The 18,898-nt window shown below is 49.8% G+C and overlaps 1 protein-coding gene across 6 annotated transcripts in view; it reads right to left on the bottom strand.

Annotated features, from left to right (window-relative positions):
• MVB12B (multivesicular body subunit 12B) overlaps window positions 1-18,898 on the bottom strand; it is a 65,218-nt gene that overhangs the window by 19,483 nt on the left and 26,837 nt on the right. For all 6 annotated transcript variants that reach the window (XR_012765837.1, XM_075439075.1, XM_075439074.1 and 3 more), the window contains one exon: window positions 11,911-12,008. Coding sequence is in view for 5 of the 6 variants with exons in the window: in XM_075439075.1 (XP_075295190.1) it covers window positions 11,911-12,008 (98 nt within the window). In the remaining variant the exon portion in view is untranslated. The remainder of the gene's footprint in view (window positions 1-11,910; window positions 12,009-18,898) is intronic.

Here is an 18,898-nt window from a genome sequence, read left to right as displayed (position 1 = left end):
TAGCTAGTTACGGCTTCTCAAAAGCACAGCTTATTGTGTATGCAAGCGCCGTGCATACATTAGCCTACAGGGAAGAAATGTCCAATTATGAAAAGAAGAAATTTGCTATTATCTCCTCCTAACAAACCAATTTAGTAATTATAAAAGTCTCTGAACTCAGAAGGATTTTTTAAGAAGAGCTGAGTGATGAAAACGGAGACTTTCATTTGCAATAACTTTCTGAGTCGGAACTAAAGTGACAATAGGGGAATGAACAGTTTTTATTATCGTAATTACAACTCTCGTGTCTTAACTTTAGATCATCAAAAAGCAGAATTTATCTAAAAGCACGACTGCGTTTTGCTCTTTCGTTAAAGTATCCGATCCATTTATTGCAGCAGATAGACAGCCAAACCTGCCTGACACGTCACAGGTACTGACGTGGCCCAGCCTCCTGTCCCGCCGCAGCTCTTGCCACCCGCGCGGTCACGCGAGCGACCGCAGCCCCCGCACAGCCCCCGCGTGCCGCGGCGACCCGGACGACGGCGCGGGGCCCAGGCACCCGCGCTAGAGGAACGCCGGCAGCTCGCAGCGGCAGACAGGGACGCAGCCCCGCGCCGACGGAGCTCAACGGATGGCAGAGGGCGGCTGAAGGCTCTGCTGAACAACAGCCTTGGCGGAGCAGCCAGTTCATTTACAGCTCCTGGGTTGTTTTGCTCACTGCGAGAGGAATACCACTAGTTTTAGAAGCTTAATATGTGTTAAGAGCTCATTAATACCATCAGAGTAAATGGGCCTATTAAAACATCTTTAAGCAATATCTGAACATAAATCTCCCTAAACTATATTTAATGACTGTACTTAAGATACATTATATGCAAGTCTTAATGAGACATTAGATAGCATTTTGAAGATTAAAATTAGAGAATCCATATAAAGTCTGTCCACTTAATGTAGCCTTAAGCTACACTGATGAAAAGCATTACTACCAAATTATTACTTCATTAGAACAAATATTTTCTAATCATTTCTGATTTATGCTGTTAGTCGTCTCTATATATATTATTCGTATACATGTAGGAGTACACACAAAACAATTTTATAGTTCCACAGGAGACAGGAGAAATTTTGAGCTTTCTAATGGCTGAGTTAATTACTTGTCTTTTTTTTACTGAATTAAAAATAAGCACTCTTTATGCAAGTCCATTTACTATCACCCCACTTTTCTAATTTAATCAGAGATTTTAATTCCATTAACCACAAGGTCATTTTTTTAAACGTTTGCTGTTTCGCTTTGTGAAGATCAGCAAGATGCCTTGGGCTCGGCCCCTGACTGTCCCTTCGTCCCCTCCACCGAGGTCTGCGCGTGGCAGCAGAGACCCCAGGACGAAGCCGGAGCCCCGCACCGTGAGCCTGCCCACTGCTCGCTGCCGAAGGCTCCGCAGCCCAGGGCCAGCCTGCAGGAGGAAAACTGAGCAAACCCACACGAGCCTGGGCTGCCTGCGTGCCTGCCCACGGCATGGCACGCAACGCCAAACTAACCGGGGCCCGACGTTCCTCCCGGACACACCTGCAGCAGCATGAGAACGCCCCTTGCAATGTGCTGCCCACGCCAGCGGGACCGAGCGCGGCACAGGGACCCCTGCCGTGGCACGGGACAGGCACCGGACCCGGCACGGCTGGGACAGCGAGGCAGCGGGACGATGCCGCCAGCTACTGAGTCACCACCAAAACGCACGGCAATAACCTTATTAGCAAGAGGGCTTTATGTGTGGCTTATTTTGTATAAACAGCTTTTCATTAGATAAATGAAGCCCAACAACTTTTATAAATGTTCTCAATTATGAAATTATGCCATTGAGATATCCAGATGATGATAATCAGGGAAAACACCAGTGACACCTCTTGATGGGAGTCAGAGCGTGCTGCCTGGATGACTGCTCCTCCCAGTAAAACACAGCCTAGCCACACCAGCCATTTAAAAAACCCCTCCTTTATTAGATGAAATCTGTAGCAACAAGACTATTTTCATTTGTTCTGCCCAAGTCTTCTATCCAAGAGAGAACATCTCATTGTAACAATTTTGCATTTTTAACTGTGCAAATTAAGCATTCTTCATAAATAACAGCCTGGTTTTCTGCACTAGAACTCCTTTTTATTAGCAGCACAGTTACGAACAATGAGCAATGTGTTCTATTATTCTTTGTCAAATAACAGAATGCTACATTAGAATAACTCTGCTGGTCAATGTAATATAGTAGATTAAATTCAACTTCTGTGCAAAAACCACTGTAAAACAGCATGATAAGAAGGCTATAAAAAATTTAATTTTACTCCAAACTCCATCAGAAAAAAAAAATGGTGTGAAAAGTAATTTTGCATAATCAGTACACGCCATCTGGAACAATTAACCGATTTCTATAGAACTATGAGGATCAGTCATATCTGCTTATTAAAGATCAGAAATTATACAAGTAATAAATCCTTGAAAAAACTAAGCGTACTCCCGCCTGTCAACGCTATTTTAACTTCAAATACTGAAGAACGCCTGATAAGGCTGAAAAGAAGAGATTAATATATGCAAATTACATCCAGCATTTAAAATCCCCAACAACTGTCTCCGGTTTTCTGTCCCTTATTGCTGCCTTTATGTTTTATTCATACACCAACTCACCTGTCACTTCATAAGCTATAATATTATGGGGGTATTATTAAACAGCATAAAGCCGTGCTTTAATTGGAAAGCTTCATTGCATTTTCCAATTATTTGGAGTAAATTAAAAGCAGATGCACATAGTTTAATAAGGAGTCTAATATCAGTTCCGGGAAATCAAAATTCATTGTCATTACTATGCCGTGATAGTTTTGCAAACTGTACTCCATTTCAGAGGTTTTGAAAAGAAAAATCTGTCTATGCAATCTGTTAATTGTCATTCGGTTAATAACTGTTCAAATATCCAAACCACAGAGCAGCTTCCTATTTAAAAAAAATTAAACTATGGCACTCGGAAAAGCAAAACAAATACTGCGCAGCCCGCCTCCGAGGTCGCGCTCCGCAAGCAGCCGCTGCCAGCCCCGCCAGCTCGGCCCCCTCCAGCACGGCAGCCCCTGCCCAGCGGGCTCCACGTCACCGGCGGGGACCCGGGCGTCACCGCGCTGCTCCAGCCGCCGCGCGCTCTCGGGTGCTCAGCCCCGCCGGTGCCCACGCCACCGGGACCAACGTCCCCGCCGGTGGCCCTGCTCCCACGTAATGCACGGCTTCGGGGCTGCGGCCGGACAGTCCTCCGGCAGAGACCCCCAAGCAGCTTCCTGGGAAGGGGACGCGCGATGCGAGAAGGACGGACGCAGTCTGCACCCGGCGGGCGGCAGCAGGCGAGGGCGAGGATCCCCCCCAGCCCGCAGCTCCGTGCGACGGCCAAGGCCAACGCAGCTGAGCGAGCCGCATGCTGCCAGGGCTGCCGCGCTCTTCTCCGAGTGTGCAAAAGTGAGATGATGAACAACGCCACTTCGGACAACAGCAGGTTAATCAGAAAATCACATGTCTGGAAAAATTCTACAGGCAGGAGAACTCGCAGCTTCATCTTTCACCGCTTGGGCCAAGCCTGCGTGAGCACAGCACCGATAACGCGGGGCAGAACACCGCAGCAGCAGGCGTGCAAAGCACCTCTGTACCACCGATGAACCAATTTAATAAGAAATATGCTTTTTTGAATCTCATTAAATATAGTGTTAAGTAACACTTCCATTTCCCTCTCTGAAAAACGCAGCTGCAGCATTTTACATGAGACTTCAGTCTCCCTGAATCGCTGGATATTAATAGAGCCTTTTATATTTTGAAGATTATCCAGGTCTCTTAGTCCAAGGGCTGGAAATTGCAGTAGGGCAAAAAACAGGCTGACTTTAATCTCAGCCTTGGCAAAGAGGTTTCGACGCAGAACAAAGCTTGTGTCACAACTTGTCTGGTTTTTGGACCATCCTGATTAAAATTCAGTGTCACAAAAAATAAATTTAGTTCCGCTTCTATTCTTCAGAAGTGCAAAGAACACACACGTGGGAATCGGGATCGACAGTAAAATGTAGCACAGGGCCTCCCCCTCCAGCGAGCGGAGCGTACTAAAACACTTGAACATAGGAGGGTATTGCAAACCCACCAGAAACTATGCTAGAAGATGAAGATAAAAGCAATTCTTGTGCAGTGATCCAAAAAATAGCATCTTCCTTTTTTTCAAAATTACCTGTTTTAATAAAGGAGACACACTGTGCCAAGTGAACCATTTAATTATCTGCAAAAACGATGAACCAAAACAATAGTTTGCAAAAATAAATGACTAACCTCTGATTAAAACGTCTGTCCTCATTACATACCGATAAAAGATACAGTATCTTTTAAAAGAAAATATACATTGAAGAGCAGTAAGTGGCAGCTGTGGCATAGATAACCTGACATTTTGCAACAAGAAAGAAGTTGACATATGGGCACTGCAATATAACTAAATAATTTTTCTTCCATTTCTTAATCTAGAAAGACCTCTGAAAGACTTTTTTTTTTTTTTTAGTGGCCCATGCAACAAGACATTGCCGAGTCGATCGCTGAGCACTGGAAAACCGCAGCTGCCAGCAGCCACGGGGGCCAGGCTGCCCCGGGCCCCGGCCAGCCCCACGGCCAGGCGCTGGCAAGGTCTCACCAGGCGCGTTTCGGAGCAAAAGAATATCAGAACTCACAGGCACGCGGAATAAATCGACCGAGCTCCAGAAAGGAAGGCGGAATCTGGAAGCTCACTGCTGCCATAAGAGCAGTGTGTGAAATAAATGCTTCCAACAAAGCTACCCAGACAAATTACAACTCCCCCCTGCCAAGATCTGCATTATCCAATACAGAAAAGCAACGTGGTTTCCTTTTCGGGAATCCACCAGCTTTGATGTTTTTCCAGATCATTAACATCAGTTTCCACTCTCTCTGCTGCCTCCAGAGATTACAAACCGGCGTGGAACGAAGGCCAGCTCTCACGGTATTTCCCACATCCCCCCGTCCCACAGCCTCGCCGCACACAGGTTCCGGCTGGCCCCCCACCCACCGCCCCTGCCGGGCTCCTCGGGGCTGAGCCCCCGTCCCTGCCCCGCCGGGGACCCTCCCCACGTCCCGCCAGGAGGGTTTGCCGGGTGACCCAGCGGACCCAGCTCGGGCTTGCACCCACGCGTGCAACCGTTTCCCTCTACAACTGAAGCCCGACTGCCCCGCACCGCGACCGCGCCTGCTGCGCCGCCTGCTGCCCCCGGCCCCCCGGGCACGGCACGAAGCCGCCCTGCTGCCCGGCCAGATCACACGGGTTCTTCTGACCTTCCTGTACAGGTCAGAGGAGGTCAATAGATACTTGCATACAATAAAGAAACATTTCTATATGACATACAATAATGAACAACCATTTAAATAAATATTTACTTCTTTAGGGTAAATATTAGGGTAAGAGATACTGGTGCGTGCTTCCAAAATAAACAAAGCAGAGATTTGCAGAGAGTGCCGCAGGTAAGAGCTGCCCACAGCAGCATCCTTCTTCAGGGCGAGCTGGCGAGCCAACACCACACTGGCAACTGGCCGTGTTTCCCTTCCTCGGTGTTCAGGCCAGTTTCTCTGGGAAAAAAAACCTTCACGCAAGTAACTGTGTGGATAAGGTGGTTAAAGACAATTACAGAACAGTACTTTTAAGATAAGATACACACGCAAAGGCACTGCTGCATCAAATAACTACTTTGGAAACCCGCCGCCAGCAAACGAATGGCAAACAGTGCAGCCTTGTTCACAATCACAAATCCTGCTTTATCGGTAGATACAGCGTGTGACCTCTCGGGGTGCGGCATCCAAGCTTCAATGCAGAGGACAAGGCATTTCTCCTTTGACAGAGAATGAAAACCTTCACCTTCAGTCCAGCATCAGCAAAACTGCAGAACGCTGGCATTTGCAGCAAACGGCAGCCGTAGCCGCGGGCAGTCTGAACGCACAGGACGGGTTTCGGAGCAGGGAGCAGCCGTGGCCGAAGGGCACACGCAGCCGCACGCAGCAGAGCGTGTGAGGCTGCAGGCCGGGGCACCAGGCTCGGGCGCAGGCACGGGGCGAGGGTCTCGGGGTCCCTGCACAGGGCCTGCAGCTCGGGTGGGCGCAGCACACAGCCCCGACCGCCGCCCCACCAGCACCTTCCGCAGGGTCTGCCGCGGAACCGAGAACTCGCCGAACGGCACAAGAGTCTTACGCCGACCGTAAAAACCAATTCAATTAACCTGCACGCAGCACAAACAACACGTGCTTCTGGATCCCGTTTTATCTCTACGGATTAACACGACTTGAGGTACCAAACATCTGGGTGGCACACCAGCATGTCCGCTAACATCAACCATTTCTACTTGCACAAATGTTTTAATTGTTTTGGGCTGACAGCTGGCAAGTATTATTCGAAAATACTATCAACAAACATACATCAAAGTATGTTCTGCTTTTGTTTTGTGGGTTGGTTTGGTTTTTTTTCCCCAGCACAGTTTCCATATTTAAGTATTTAAAAAAATGAAACTCGGTCCTCTCCAAGGGTAACTGTGATCATCTTGTTATCTCCAGCTTTCTGCTAGAACAAAAATCCTTGGAGATAGGGTTATACGACTGAGGATGGGCTTCTGGCCATGAGATGACAGCCGTAGCAGTATCTGGAAGTTCGTACACTTGCTTCACACACAAAATTGGTACACAGAGGCTTTAATTACTTCGTGCTCACATTCTGATGGGGCTGTGCAAAAGAATCTGAGACTCCATGCAATGAGATTTCTGTCCTGACACAGTCTGAGAACAGGTTAAGAGAAGGTCCGAGTATTGACTGTCCTACACTCAAATTACGTAAATTTGTATGCTACAACCGACAAACACCTCTACCTGCAACACGGCTCAGAAGACGGCTACAGCAAAATGCCAGGGCAAAACAGCAGCCTGCCCAGCAGCATGCAGTCACACGCCAAAGCCAGCAACGGCTTTCGCCCACCTGACTTTTGCAGAGAGCACCCACGCGACGGGGAGGCACGCAGCTTGGACCAGAAATCACTGCTGAGAGCGTAAAAATCTCGTTTTGCAAACTCAGTCACTCGTTCCCGAGGCACCACCCTGCCATGTGCTCTGCAAGGTGAGTTAACACGTCTTTCCCACCCCTAATCCTTCTCCTGAGAGGAGTCGGTCCGAGCGCATGTCAAACTGGCAGGCTGACACGAGTCTGCAAGCGGAATCGGAGGTTGGAGCTGGTGCGGGGCGGCCGTGCCGGCGGCGCGGGCAGAGCTGTCCCCCCGCCGCGGAGGTCGCGCATGGCTGGCTGCGCAGCCGCTCGCCCCGGCCTCATCCCCAGGCAGGAGACAGCTTTCGCCTGTAATCAGGATTTGAAGGGGGCTTTCAGTGGAAGATTTTGCAATTCGAAAGGTTTACGTTTCAGTGGCACTTACAGAGCAGAAGACTTACTGGAGGCAAGATCCCCAAGAGGCATCAGCACACCGGCCTGAAACACGCTGTTTATTAACTTCAGAGAGAGCTACACTGGTATTAGAGCCCATCCAATTAGTGAGGCCTGCAGGAATGTTTGCACTCCTAAATCTCCTGGTTTCCGAAAGGGTTAAAGCTTATTATTAGCATATAATTTACAGGTCCTTTCTCCCAGGAAAGAAATAATGCACAGTAAATGCCACATTCATTTTAATAATACATGTTACAGTCTGTGCCCAACATCTGCACAAAGGTAGAGCAGACAGATTTTTTTGACATGTCCCACTCTGCCATCCAAACACAGGCTTTTTGTTTCTTAAGTGACGGAAGGTTTAATCAAGAAAGCAGGCAATTCATCAATCGAAACAAGGCTGCTCACACCGCCCTGACAGCACACACATGGTTTTATACAGACGAAACCTGGCCACCTGTCAGCAGCACCTTTTACATCAGGATATACAAATACAACGAGTGATCAATCCTCCAGCTCTTCCCATTCATTTCTTCGTTTTCTTATTATATTTTTCTTTATGCTAGATGTTGCTCTCATTCTCTGCAGGGATAGATGGGAGACAAGGCAAGCTATGGCTGTTTATACACTATCATAAAAATTTATATACCCTTAGAGTGACTTATTTCCCTTCTATTTGAGTACCATTATTATAAATAATTTTTCACTTCATTCAGGAATTTTCCCTGCACGTTATTATCCGTGGCTGCCTGAGAGGGCTCCCTCTCTCCCTCACTGTCCTTATGGCTCCAATAAGCCAAAACAATATGCAGCCAGAAGATGCTGAAGTCTGAAATGAAGGCAGTATGTAGTCACAACAACATCTTAATTAAGCTGAAGGCCATGAAGAAAGACTACGCTGTGAAATACTGAGCAGTGTCTGTCGACAGGTCTGTCTGGAGCAAGGCATTCTTCTTCCAGCAGCTGCCCGCTCCAACATGCACATTAAACCTGTCAGCTCCTCAGCACCGCGCTCCCAGCAGCACCCAGAGACCTTTTGCAGATCAACCTAGAAGTAATTCTGCCTTTCGGTCTCGGGCGCAGGGCACGGGGTGGGAACAGGGAGCCCACCGGGTGCCGAGGACGATGCCAGCAGCCAAGCATCAGCGCGACGCCGTGCCGTGCCGCACGGCGCGGGACAGGCTGCCGGCGCAGGGCTGCGAGGCCCGGGCGATAGCTTCCTGCACGCACCCTGTCAAAGACTGACTCGTTCGTCTGCTGTGCAAAGGGAAGTCTCTAACTTTCTGGTCACCCAATGTTTCATTGCCAAGACTGGAAATGACATAAGGCTGGTTAAAAAGTGTAATTACTACTTTCAGGACCATTTTTCCCTCGACTCCAGATTTGTGATGATCATTACATTACACACCCCAGGGAGTAACAGGACGGTTCCAGTGGGGATCTCGCCATTTCTGCCAAAATGTATTTTGAGATGCAGAGTAGGCTCAACAGCCAAAATTCATTTCACCTTCCATAAACAAGCCGAACCCCAGATGGAAGTGCTGTTTTCGTTGACTACTGAGAAAATCTCAGGCATCTACAGGTACAGAGAACCAAGACCATGCTGCAACTCTTTGTCTCACCCTCCTTTACAGCCCTCCCTTCCCAAACACCCCGTCCTGTCCCCACCACAAGAATTCAGACAGAGGTGACACCGAAATTGGAAAATAAGAGACCGTTCGTGACGGCTTTTGTTTCCCTGCGCCAGCACCTTCCATTGTGCTGCGAGCCAAGAGGGAGCCCACGAGCATGGCTGCGCCGGCGGCACCGGAGAGGAGCCCCGCACCTGCAGAGCCCCGGACCCCTCGCCCACCGCGCCTGCAGAGCCCCGGACCCCTCGCCCACCGCGCCGGCCGCTCGCTGCCACGGCCCATGCACCGCCCCGGCTGCAGCCAGGACCCCACCGCGGCAAGCCACATCCCAGCAGAGCAATTAGGGACGACAGTGGAAGCACATTAATAAATTTCCCGTTGCCATGGCACTGCGGCCAGGCACTCGCACTGCAGCGCAGATATGACGGACTGGCTGCAAACTACATCGACGTAACAGGAAACTTCAGAATGGTTTCCACAGCGCGTCTGGGGCCAGTCTACCTTGGCAATGTGCAAGCACGCAAAGGGAATTGTCACAGCACCTCATCACAGCTGCTGAAAAGGCAGCAGCGGTCAGGAGTTACGCACAAAGATCCCTGCCAGCGCACAGGATGTTTCCTATGACAAGACCCTTTCTTTCTCCAGCAGCGATTCACAGCTGCAATAGCCATTACAGCCAGCGTATGCACAACAACTCGCCTAACAACGTGTCTGGTGGAGATCATGCAGCTTGGGGGGAGGGAGGGAGAGTTATATACTTTGACTGAAATATGCTCAGGCAAACGTGGAGCACTAATGCCATGCCCGGTTTTGCAGGCCTGCTCTGTGCTTCGTCTTTACTTATCTGCTAAAGTATTCAAGTTCTTTGCAAAATAGGTCACCCTTCCAGGTTGCCCAGCAAACAGAGGCAGCCCACGGAAGTCCGAGAGCAGGGCTGTTCTCAGTAACGTTCACGCAGAGTTGCTGCCTCGCTGTTTGCACGTTTGATGCTTCCTCAGGAGAGCGAGCGCAGCTTTCCGTCCTCCATGCAGGACTGTCTCATGTGAACACAAGAACACGCCTTGCCTTACATTTCTAAATCTATTAGGGCAGGAGAGTAACAAGAAAAACGAGTACTGACAAGAATTATGCAACTGTTATATTCCACCTATTTAGGAACCCGAAGCCGCAGTTTCAATCAGAGATTACCTTTTAAATAACCCTTTGATTATGGTACATGAATTAATGCCATGTTCCCATGTTAGAAGTGTCACTCACTATTAATAGCAAGAACCTGTGAATGGCACATTTTTGCCATCTTCTCTTCCCTGATTATGCACAAGCACTACCTATTGTACAGCCCACTGAATCCATTGCTGCTTTTTCTGGGTTTCCAAACAGTCCTGAAAATCTCCTTCAGCCAGATGAAGGGACTGCATTTTCATTAGGTTCTGACAGAGTCAGATTTAAAGTCAACATCTTTCTCCTCTTTCAAAAATCACATAACAAAGAGAATAACTGTGGCTAACTGTGATTCTACCATGCCTATCACAATATTTGTTCATGTACAATATTACTCAAGAAAAAAAATTGCCAAGGAAAACTGTCCTGCACCCCAGCACTCCTCCCGCTGAAGCGCAGAACACGAGCCAGCTCCGTAAGAGAAGAGGCAGGTGAAACGCACTGCTGTGCCACAGCTGTGCCTAACATTTTTCTTTAGTTTGCAGAACCAAAAGTCCTTTCACTGTGGTTCATGAATAGCTTCCAGACCACACAGCTCTCAGCACATCAGGAGTGACAGACTCCATGAGATACAACTCTCTAAAGCATCCCTGCCTCTCGCTCCCAGAGGCATTTCTTCCCGGGCTCCGAGAACCACGCTACGTTCTTTTGTAGCTCAGTCCTTCAAGCAGCGAGCACTTAAAAGCAGGACCTCCTCCAGAAGCGCAGAGCTGTCAGGGACAGCTCACAGGGACCCAGCTCCAAACCGCACCCACTGTGTGGCCCTGAAGCACAGTAACAAGTACCTGTCCCTGCATCGGTGAAGGACTGGGCTTGATCCTCACCACTCTATTTAAACGCACGTTTTCCCTGCACACTAGTACTAGTTAAAAATAAAAACCAGCTAAATTATTCATTGGCAGTTTTTTTCCACATTGACATCTGGAAGCTATCACTAGCTCCAGCACTTGTATACTAGCCTGGAATGGTGAACAGAGAGAAAGCTGCAGCTAGAGAGACCAAACGTGCATGTGCAAGCGCATGCTTCTTACAAATAATGCAGAACCCTCCCACGGCCTAACATCTTATTCCAAATTTGCCGTAGTATTGGGGAAACAAATCTGTGCAGTGCCAGTATTCAATATATAGAAATGGGAAAGAGTAAAGGTCTCATCTGTTTTTAACATGTACGTTGAGTATAGCAAAGAACAGTGTATACGAAACTCATCCTTGCTAGGCAGGACAAAGCTTCCTGCAAAGCAGGCAGAGATGCTGTCTCTTATGACTCACCTGTGACGATCACGAAAAAGATGAGCAAAGTTTGCCTCAGTGCTGCTTTCCATCAGAGCTCTCATCTGGCACCTCTGTGGGCAGCAGCATCCCTCCCCGCGGGCTGCGATCTCCCCAGGGATCAGTAATTTTTGCTGCCAGACACGTGTGCCTGGGCGCTTCCTGGGGTCTCTGTGCACCCCTCCTGCTCTCGACACTCGAACGGCACTGAGGAAAAGCCGGGCGTACGTTTCGCGGGTACCACACGCCTGGCTGGCTGCGCAAGCAGGGCTGCTTTGCTTGGTTACTCCCGATCACACAGAAGAGCAGAGAAACCGCCGCGCGCGCCAGCTTACCTGATATGGCATACAAATTTGAGTGCTGGTGCTCCAAGTCCAGGCGAGTGCTGTGACTCTTCCCTCGAAAGCTGGCAGGGAGCGTCAGTGAGATATGCCTAAAGAAGAGAGACGGGAAACAGAGAGGACGTTACTACAGAGCGGAAGATGCTGCTGCTGTCAGCTCACTCTTGCCGGATGATTCCGGTCAGGTTAAACAGCAAACATCAATTTTAACATTGCTTGCAAAAGCCGGAGCAGACCCCAGTTACCACAAGGAGACCGAGGTGGTGACTCGACCATTAGAAGCAAGGGCGGTTCAGCTGCTTCAGCCGCTCCTCAGCCCAGCTGCAAGTGAGCCTGTGCACACGCCGGTGCAAGCCCCTGTGCAGCAGACTGCCGGCACCCCGCACGCTGCAGAGGCAGCCGGCCGCCCGCCGGCGGGGCACGGCCGCTCCCCACGTCGGACGCCTGCACAGTGCCCGGCCAGCACGATCCCCGCGCCCCAACGTCAGGCATCGAGAGCACGCCTGAACACCCCGCCGGACCCAACCGCGTCTCCTTCGAGGCAGAAAGCGCTAACAGCAAGTGCTTCGGAGTTGTCTGTGCCAAAGAGTTCTGAGTACATCCATAAATGAGATCTTTGAAACTCTCTTGATGACTAAAGCCTGCTCTGAACCCACCCAGGGCCTGCTGCGTGCTCCCACGCTCCCCGAGGCAGGGGGTGATGCCCACGCTGAGCCCCCCACACCAGCCCCGGAGGAAAGGGAAGGCGAACTCCACCCGTCACTGCTGCAGCCGTGCACGACGCCCTCCCTCCCGACAACACCCTGCCCAGCATTCCTGCAGCGGACAGATGTTTTTACATCTTCCATAAACCTTCCTATAAATAGGAAAAAGCAGAGCTCGTGGAAGTGAAGTTGAAACTATTTTCAGTGTCTCAGAGCTTCTTAGAAGAAAAGCCCAGCACCCGGCCAGCCTGGACACACAGGCTAGAAGACGAGGAGGGCGCAGGTCCCAGGAACACGTGGTGCAGGAGGGCAGGGTGCGACGTCCAGCCAGCCCCGCTCTCGCCAGGCCCCAGGGCCGGGGAGGGAGCTGCACACGACGCTGCCGGAGCCCGGAGCTGCTCTGCACCAGCCCCCGGCACCGCGGGTAGCCCCGACAGCCCGGCGGGACACAGCCCAGGAAAGCTGCCCGGGCTCGGGAGAGCCGGAGCGAGGCTGCCCACCGCGGCAGGCACGGCTCTGCCCCTGCCACCACGCTGCACGGCCTCCCGGCCAGCCACCGAGCTCCGCTGCGAAAAGACTTAACCTATAAACTGTTACTGATCACCCACAGCTTTCTAGGCTTTGAAGAGAGATTTGGGCTTTTCCCTTTTCATTCAAATCTGTATTTTTCTAACGCGGATCCCAGGTCTGTGTGAATTTTTATAAAACGCTATCACTAATCACCTGGACTCCGCTGCCATACGCAATGAAGATGCTCCCTCTTCCCAGAGAGGCTTAGCGCTGCGTCAGAGCAGAGGCAGCAGCTACCACCCCGCTGGAGCGAGAGCTACCGGACGCGGCGCGACCCGCGGCACCGCCCTCCTGCCAGACAAACCAGGCGGCCTTCGTGTCCCCTCACAAACGCCCCATCTGCGGAAAGGGCCCGGGTCTTCTCCAGCAGAGCATCAAATCCATGTTCTTAGCCAGCAGGTTTTATCTATTGAGCAAATCATCTGGAAATTATCTGCCTTTAAAAACAGGACACATTTTGTGAAGAACTATGTATTTTTAGACCTTGATGCAGCTGATGATGAACAGCACGAACGAAATAAAAAAAAGCAAACATCGGTTTGAGTTTGCTTGTGCTTCCCAAAGCTATTTCTAACCAAAAAAAGATGGCATGAAAATATTTTTGAATTTGGCTAACAGTCTGCTGTTCAAAACACAATCCATATGAGACGCTTTGCGAGCAGAGGCAGGTTTGTCATGAACACACTTTAAAACAGAAGACCACTGCCTGTAGGCATTACATGCTTTTCATTTGTTTTTTAATAGCAGTATCCAAAAATACTTTCTGAGGCACCAAAACAGCTAACAGAAAGGCCTTGTATGGGGGACCGCTTTCTTCATCCCAAACAAAACAGCAGGAGTTGTTCTGGAAGTAAACAAAGCAGATCCAAGCAGAGTATTTGAAAAGTTTCTACCAGCTTCTGCTGCAGGGGAGGCCAACCCTCTGCCGCCCGGACAGCCCTTCCCCGCAGCCCGCCGCCAAGCCGGCCGGAGCACCGCAGTCCGAGGGCAGCGACGAGCATCCCTTCGGCCAGAGGCCGAGGAGACGGAGCGAGGGCAGCGACGAGCATCCCTTCGGCCAGAGGCCGAGGAGAGGGTCCAGCGGGCGCACCACGAGGAAGCCGTCACGTAGCAGCCTTCCAGTACACCTGCAAACCCTTAGTTTGCTAAAGACTTTCTGAACCACATCCCCAGCTGCCACAGGCGTGCCCGGCAGCTCACGCAAGCACCAGGTTTCAGGAGCGCCATATGCTGAAGCGGTGTGCACGTTCCATGCGTGTAATTAAAACGAATCGCTCGCCGTCCAAGGGACTGGGACCACACACGCACCAACACGGCGGCAGAAGATGCCGTACCCAGACCCTGCCGCAGGGTATCCCGCTGGCTCTCCATTCCAGACGCACCAACGTCAAGAGACACCCCGGGGCGTTCCCTCGCGGCGGGGAAAATGACGAAGGCAACACGGGGGGATGCGCCAAGAGCCGCTCTCAGGGGGCCGGCACCCTGAGCCGCTCGCGGGTCTCAGCAGCTGGAAGTGCCGGTTTGGCCACCACCGGCAGCGGCCTGCCAGCACCGGGGCCGGAACGTGGGCTGTTACCAGGGCGCTGGGGAACGCTGGCCTGCCCCCTCCACAGCCACCTTCCGTCTCTGAGGCAGGGGAACGGGCATCGCGTCACTCCACCGAGCTGCACCGAGGAGAGCCAAGTCTCCCCAAGGAGAACACTTCGCTGCAAGGCCACAAGACACAGGGCAGTAACTGCCAGCAGGAGAACAGCTCCCCCCGTCCCCCTTCCCTTTTTTAACAGCATGACATTGTAGGGCAAAATGGGAAACAAAGTCTAATTTATTTTAAATTAATGCAAACTTTGGCCAGGATCAACATAACGTATACCTACTAAGTTGATTGCATAATGCATTTTCCTTATGCGTTGTGAAAGCCAAATCATTTTGCATTGTAGAAGACAAAAAAAAAAAAAAAAAAAGAGGCTGCCACTGAAAAGCAAGAAAATCCCAATTACAAAGTCCCCAAGTTCCTAAACACATATTGTGAAAGTATGTGCAGCTCTGCAGCATATGGCAAATCAATTACTAGTTTAAATTTTAAAACAAAAACATGGTAAATGTGTTGCAGAAATAATCAAGAACAACGGTTTGGTTTAGATTACAGCGGCCACTAGAGTTTTGAATACAATTAATCATCATTCCAGGCAATGGGAAGCCATATTGACACTTATTCCTAATTTGAATATTTAATTAGGGTGAAGTTCTTCATCAAATTATCACAGAAGTGGGAGGAAAGCCTAAAAGATTTAAACAATTACTACTTTAACCCTTCACCAACTGCTCACCTGTGAGCAGAAGAATCTTTCCCCAGTTCTGCCGAGCGAGCAGGTGCTCAGGCAGGACAGACAGACAGACAGTCCCTCAACCACACGACAAACGTCCTGGCAAGGCAGGCGGCCGCCCGGCACCCTGCAGGGCTCCTTCCGCGACGCCGGGCTGGCGCAGGCTGCTGACTACCCACGCTCCTCGACCTTTATCAGAGCTAAGCTTTCAGGCCAGATCTCCATTTCAGCATCAAGTATGGTTCCTGCTAGGGCTTTTGTGTTTTGGTTTGGTTTTTTGTTGGGTTTCCTTGTTCGTGTTTTTTGTTTTGTTTTATTGTTTTTTTTTTAAACTGAAGAGCCTGCCCAGAACCACCAGCCAGGTTCACGTGCCGAGGGACAAAGCCCTTTTCCGAGAACACCCGAAGCGCAGCCGCCCGGTCCTGCCTGTCCTGCATGGGAGGTTTCCCAGCCCTGCACCAGAGCTCACGGGATGGGGCTGGACCCCGATGCAGCTCCGGACCCACTGCACCCCCCGCCCCACCGGGGACATCCTCCCTCTGCACCGCTCTGCCCCAGATCGCTCAAACATCCCTTTACGTGCTGTATTAATCCACATAAGAAAATCTCTTTTAATGAGGAGTGATATAGTTATGAACTCTCTGGAGCCATAATTAGAGCAAACTAATTGAAGTTGTGTTTTGACACACTTTCCAAATTCACGGGTACTGCATGACATATTCACAACACTACTGCTGCACAGCCATGGCGACAGCAAAATCATTAGGCTAATAACGCTTATTTGCATTCTTATCATGCCAGCAGCATGCCGTTAAATACTGCTTCAACCAGTGCTCATTTACTCTGAAAGTTTCCACTGAAAGATATTAACAGTAATTATTAGTACTTTAGTGGAATCTCTAACGTTAAGGAATGGCAACTCACATTAACTATCCCCATGCCAATTATTTTCCTTTCCAGCTGTCACAAAGCAGCTCTCCTCCTCCCCGCGGAATGCCAGCAACCCGGCGGCCTTGGTGCCGCGGGGACGGAGCGGAGGACAGACAGACGCCTGCCCCAGCCAGGCCAGCCGTCAGGGCTCCAGCCCGCTCCCTCCAGTGCTGGTCAAAACCACACTGCTCCGCACAGGTTAAATACAAAAAATATTTTTCCCCAGCATACAATAATTTGCAGGCAATTTAGGACGGAACAACTGCAACAGCACAGTTCAGGACAGGGTAGATTTAATCACTCTCTTAACTCCAGTTTTTCTTTTAGTCATTAAATCTACGGAACAAGCCTACGTGTGACAGCAACAGAAGCAGCATGTGATGAGAGAGATCCTTCACGTGTTAGCAAAGGCGGTTTGAGGTCTGCGCGCATTATGGCCACTTTTTGAATGTTTTTGGAGAGAAACTTGGATAAAACATGCCCAGGAACGCCCGACAGTTCCAAATCGGTTATTAATAACTGTCTGCAGGAAGGTGATGAACTGCTTTTGAAGTTAGGGGGCAAGTACTCATAAAAAGTAACCGAGGATCGTAAGGGGAAATGCCAGATATCAAAGGATGCTTCATAATTCATATAAAAACATCAACAATGCACAGCAAAAGAACAATGGTGAGTTTTTGCTTTCCAACTGGATTGGATGAGCGTGGTAGAGAAGTCAGGCAAAACTTTTAAGAACGGCCCCATGTTATCAAATAGATTACAAATTATACTGCAGGCTGCAGACTGGAGTTGTCCTGTTCTTTGATGTACCACTGTCATGACCACAATTTGTTTTAAACAAACTTAAGAATAGTGCTGCAAAAACTGCAGTCTCACAGGAATACCTTCAAATACAACGAGTCGTACCTTCCATAATCAATGGATTATGCAAAGATCATGCCTCGTGAAAACATGAGGACAGAACAATTACATTCCAAGCTGCAGAAAGCTTACAACACACCTACAAGACTTTAGAATCAGGCTGTAGCTCTCAAGAAGCATAATCCAACTTGAAAGCTTTGCCTATGGAGGGAGGAAAAAGTCCACTTCTAGGAAACGAGCTGCTGGAGTTTCACTGACAGACATCAGAGGACCTCTCGGCAATCGCTCGCTCCAGCAGAATGCATTTTCCAAACTGCAGCTTACAGACCTCGCCATAGCAGGTATCTATGGCTCAGCGGTCTCCAGAATCCCATCTACAGCATTTATTCACAGTCCTTAACTTTTACTGTGCTCAGGCACCGCGATGCCAGAACACCTACCTCATACTCCAAAGAACTGCAATGAAAAACAAAACTGTGAGGCAACAATCACCTCGGGTAACGGACTTCATTCCAGACAATCTATTCTAATCGTGTAAACCAAATATTTAAATACTTTCTAAAACCTTTCTGACCCTTTGCCTAAAACAAGCAACATATGGGCTTTGCAAGCATTTCATCTCATTCCAAGCTACTAAAATATCCTGTTTCCCAAAAATCAATGAGAGCTGGTGGTGCCAGATTCAGATTTTATAAAAGCCCAAATGCATGAGAGAATGAAAAAGGGAGTGAGCGATTCTTTCCACTTTCAGATTTACCCTTTTAATTTTCCCAGCTGTAGAAGGGGAAAAGGCCTGTCTGCAGCACACGTACTCTGCGCACTGCATACAGCGAGCCGCTGCGCGTCCCCCTCCCGAAACGACCCTGCCTCGAGGACCGGGGAAATGATGTTGTGCTGTTCTGTCGAAACTAAAACAACCAGCAGCTGAACGGAACGAACCCCGATGGTGCTAACAAGGGAGCATGATCTGCTGCAGGCCAGCAATCCAAAATGTAAGGCTTAATGCAGACTGAAGCTCCTGCAGATTCCTCTGTACAGGGATTAATCTAGATCAGAGGACTTCAGTAACCAGGATAGCACAGCTGCCAAACAGCAGAAGAAACCCAACAAGTTTAATTTACGCTGCTTGAAAGTCTGAGCTGTAGCCCATTAAACTGTTATAGGCAGAGGACTGCATCAAAGAACGAAGACCTCATACTGCAAGCATGGAGTGCTTATGAAGTGGTTGTCTGAGAGGAGCGGCGCAGCGTCTCGGGAGGCTGCAACGGGAAGAGCGCAGCTTTCCACATCCTTCACCAGCTACTCTCCAGAGTCAGGGGTTTTCAGATAATGAAGCAGTAGGGAAAAATTGCCAACCAGCAGAAATACTCCAAAAAGATAAATTACACACGGTGTAAGCTTCCTTAGTTAGGATTTTAAATTCTGTCAAATTAATCAGCGCAACAAAGCCCAGGCTCACGCGTCGGACGAGAAGCGTCTCTCCGGGGCGAGCCCCTTGCGGGGCCGGGCGCGGGGGGCTGCTGGCCAGGAGCTCCCCGCAGCACTCGAAACCTCCCCGATATCGGATCGGGACAGGCTGCTGCAGGCACGGCC

Source organism: Opisthocomus hoazin, chromosome 19 (genome assembly GCF_030867145.1).
Source record: "Opisthocomus hoazin isolate bOpiHoa1 chromosome 19, bOpiHoa1.hap1, whole genome shotgun sequence".
Classification (NCBI taxonomy): Eukaryota; Metazoa; Chordata; class Aves; order Opisthocomiformes; family Opisthocomidae; genus Opisthocomus; species Opisthocomus hoazin.
This window is presented reverse-complemented; position numbering and strand designations above follow the sequence as displayed.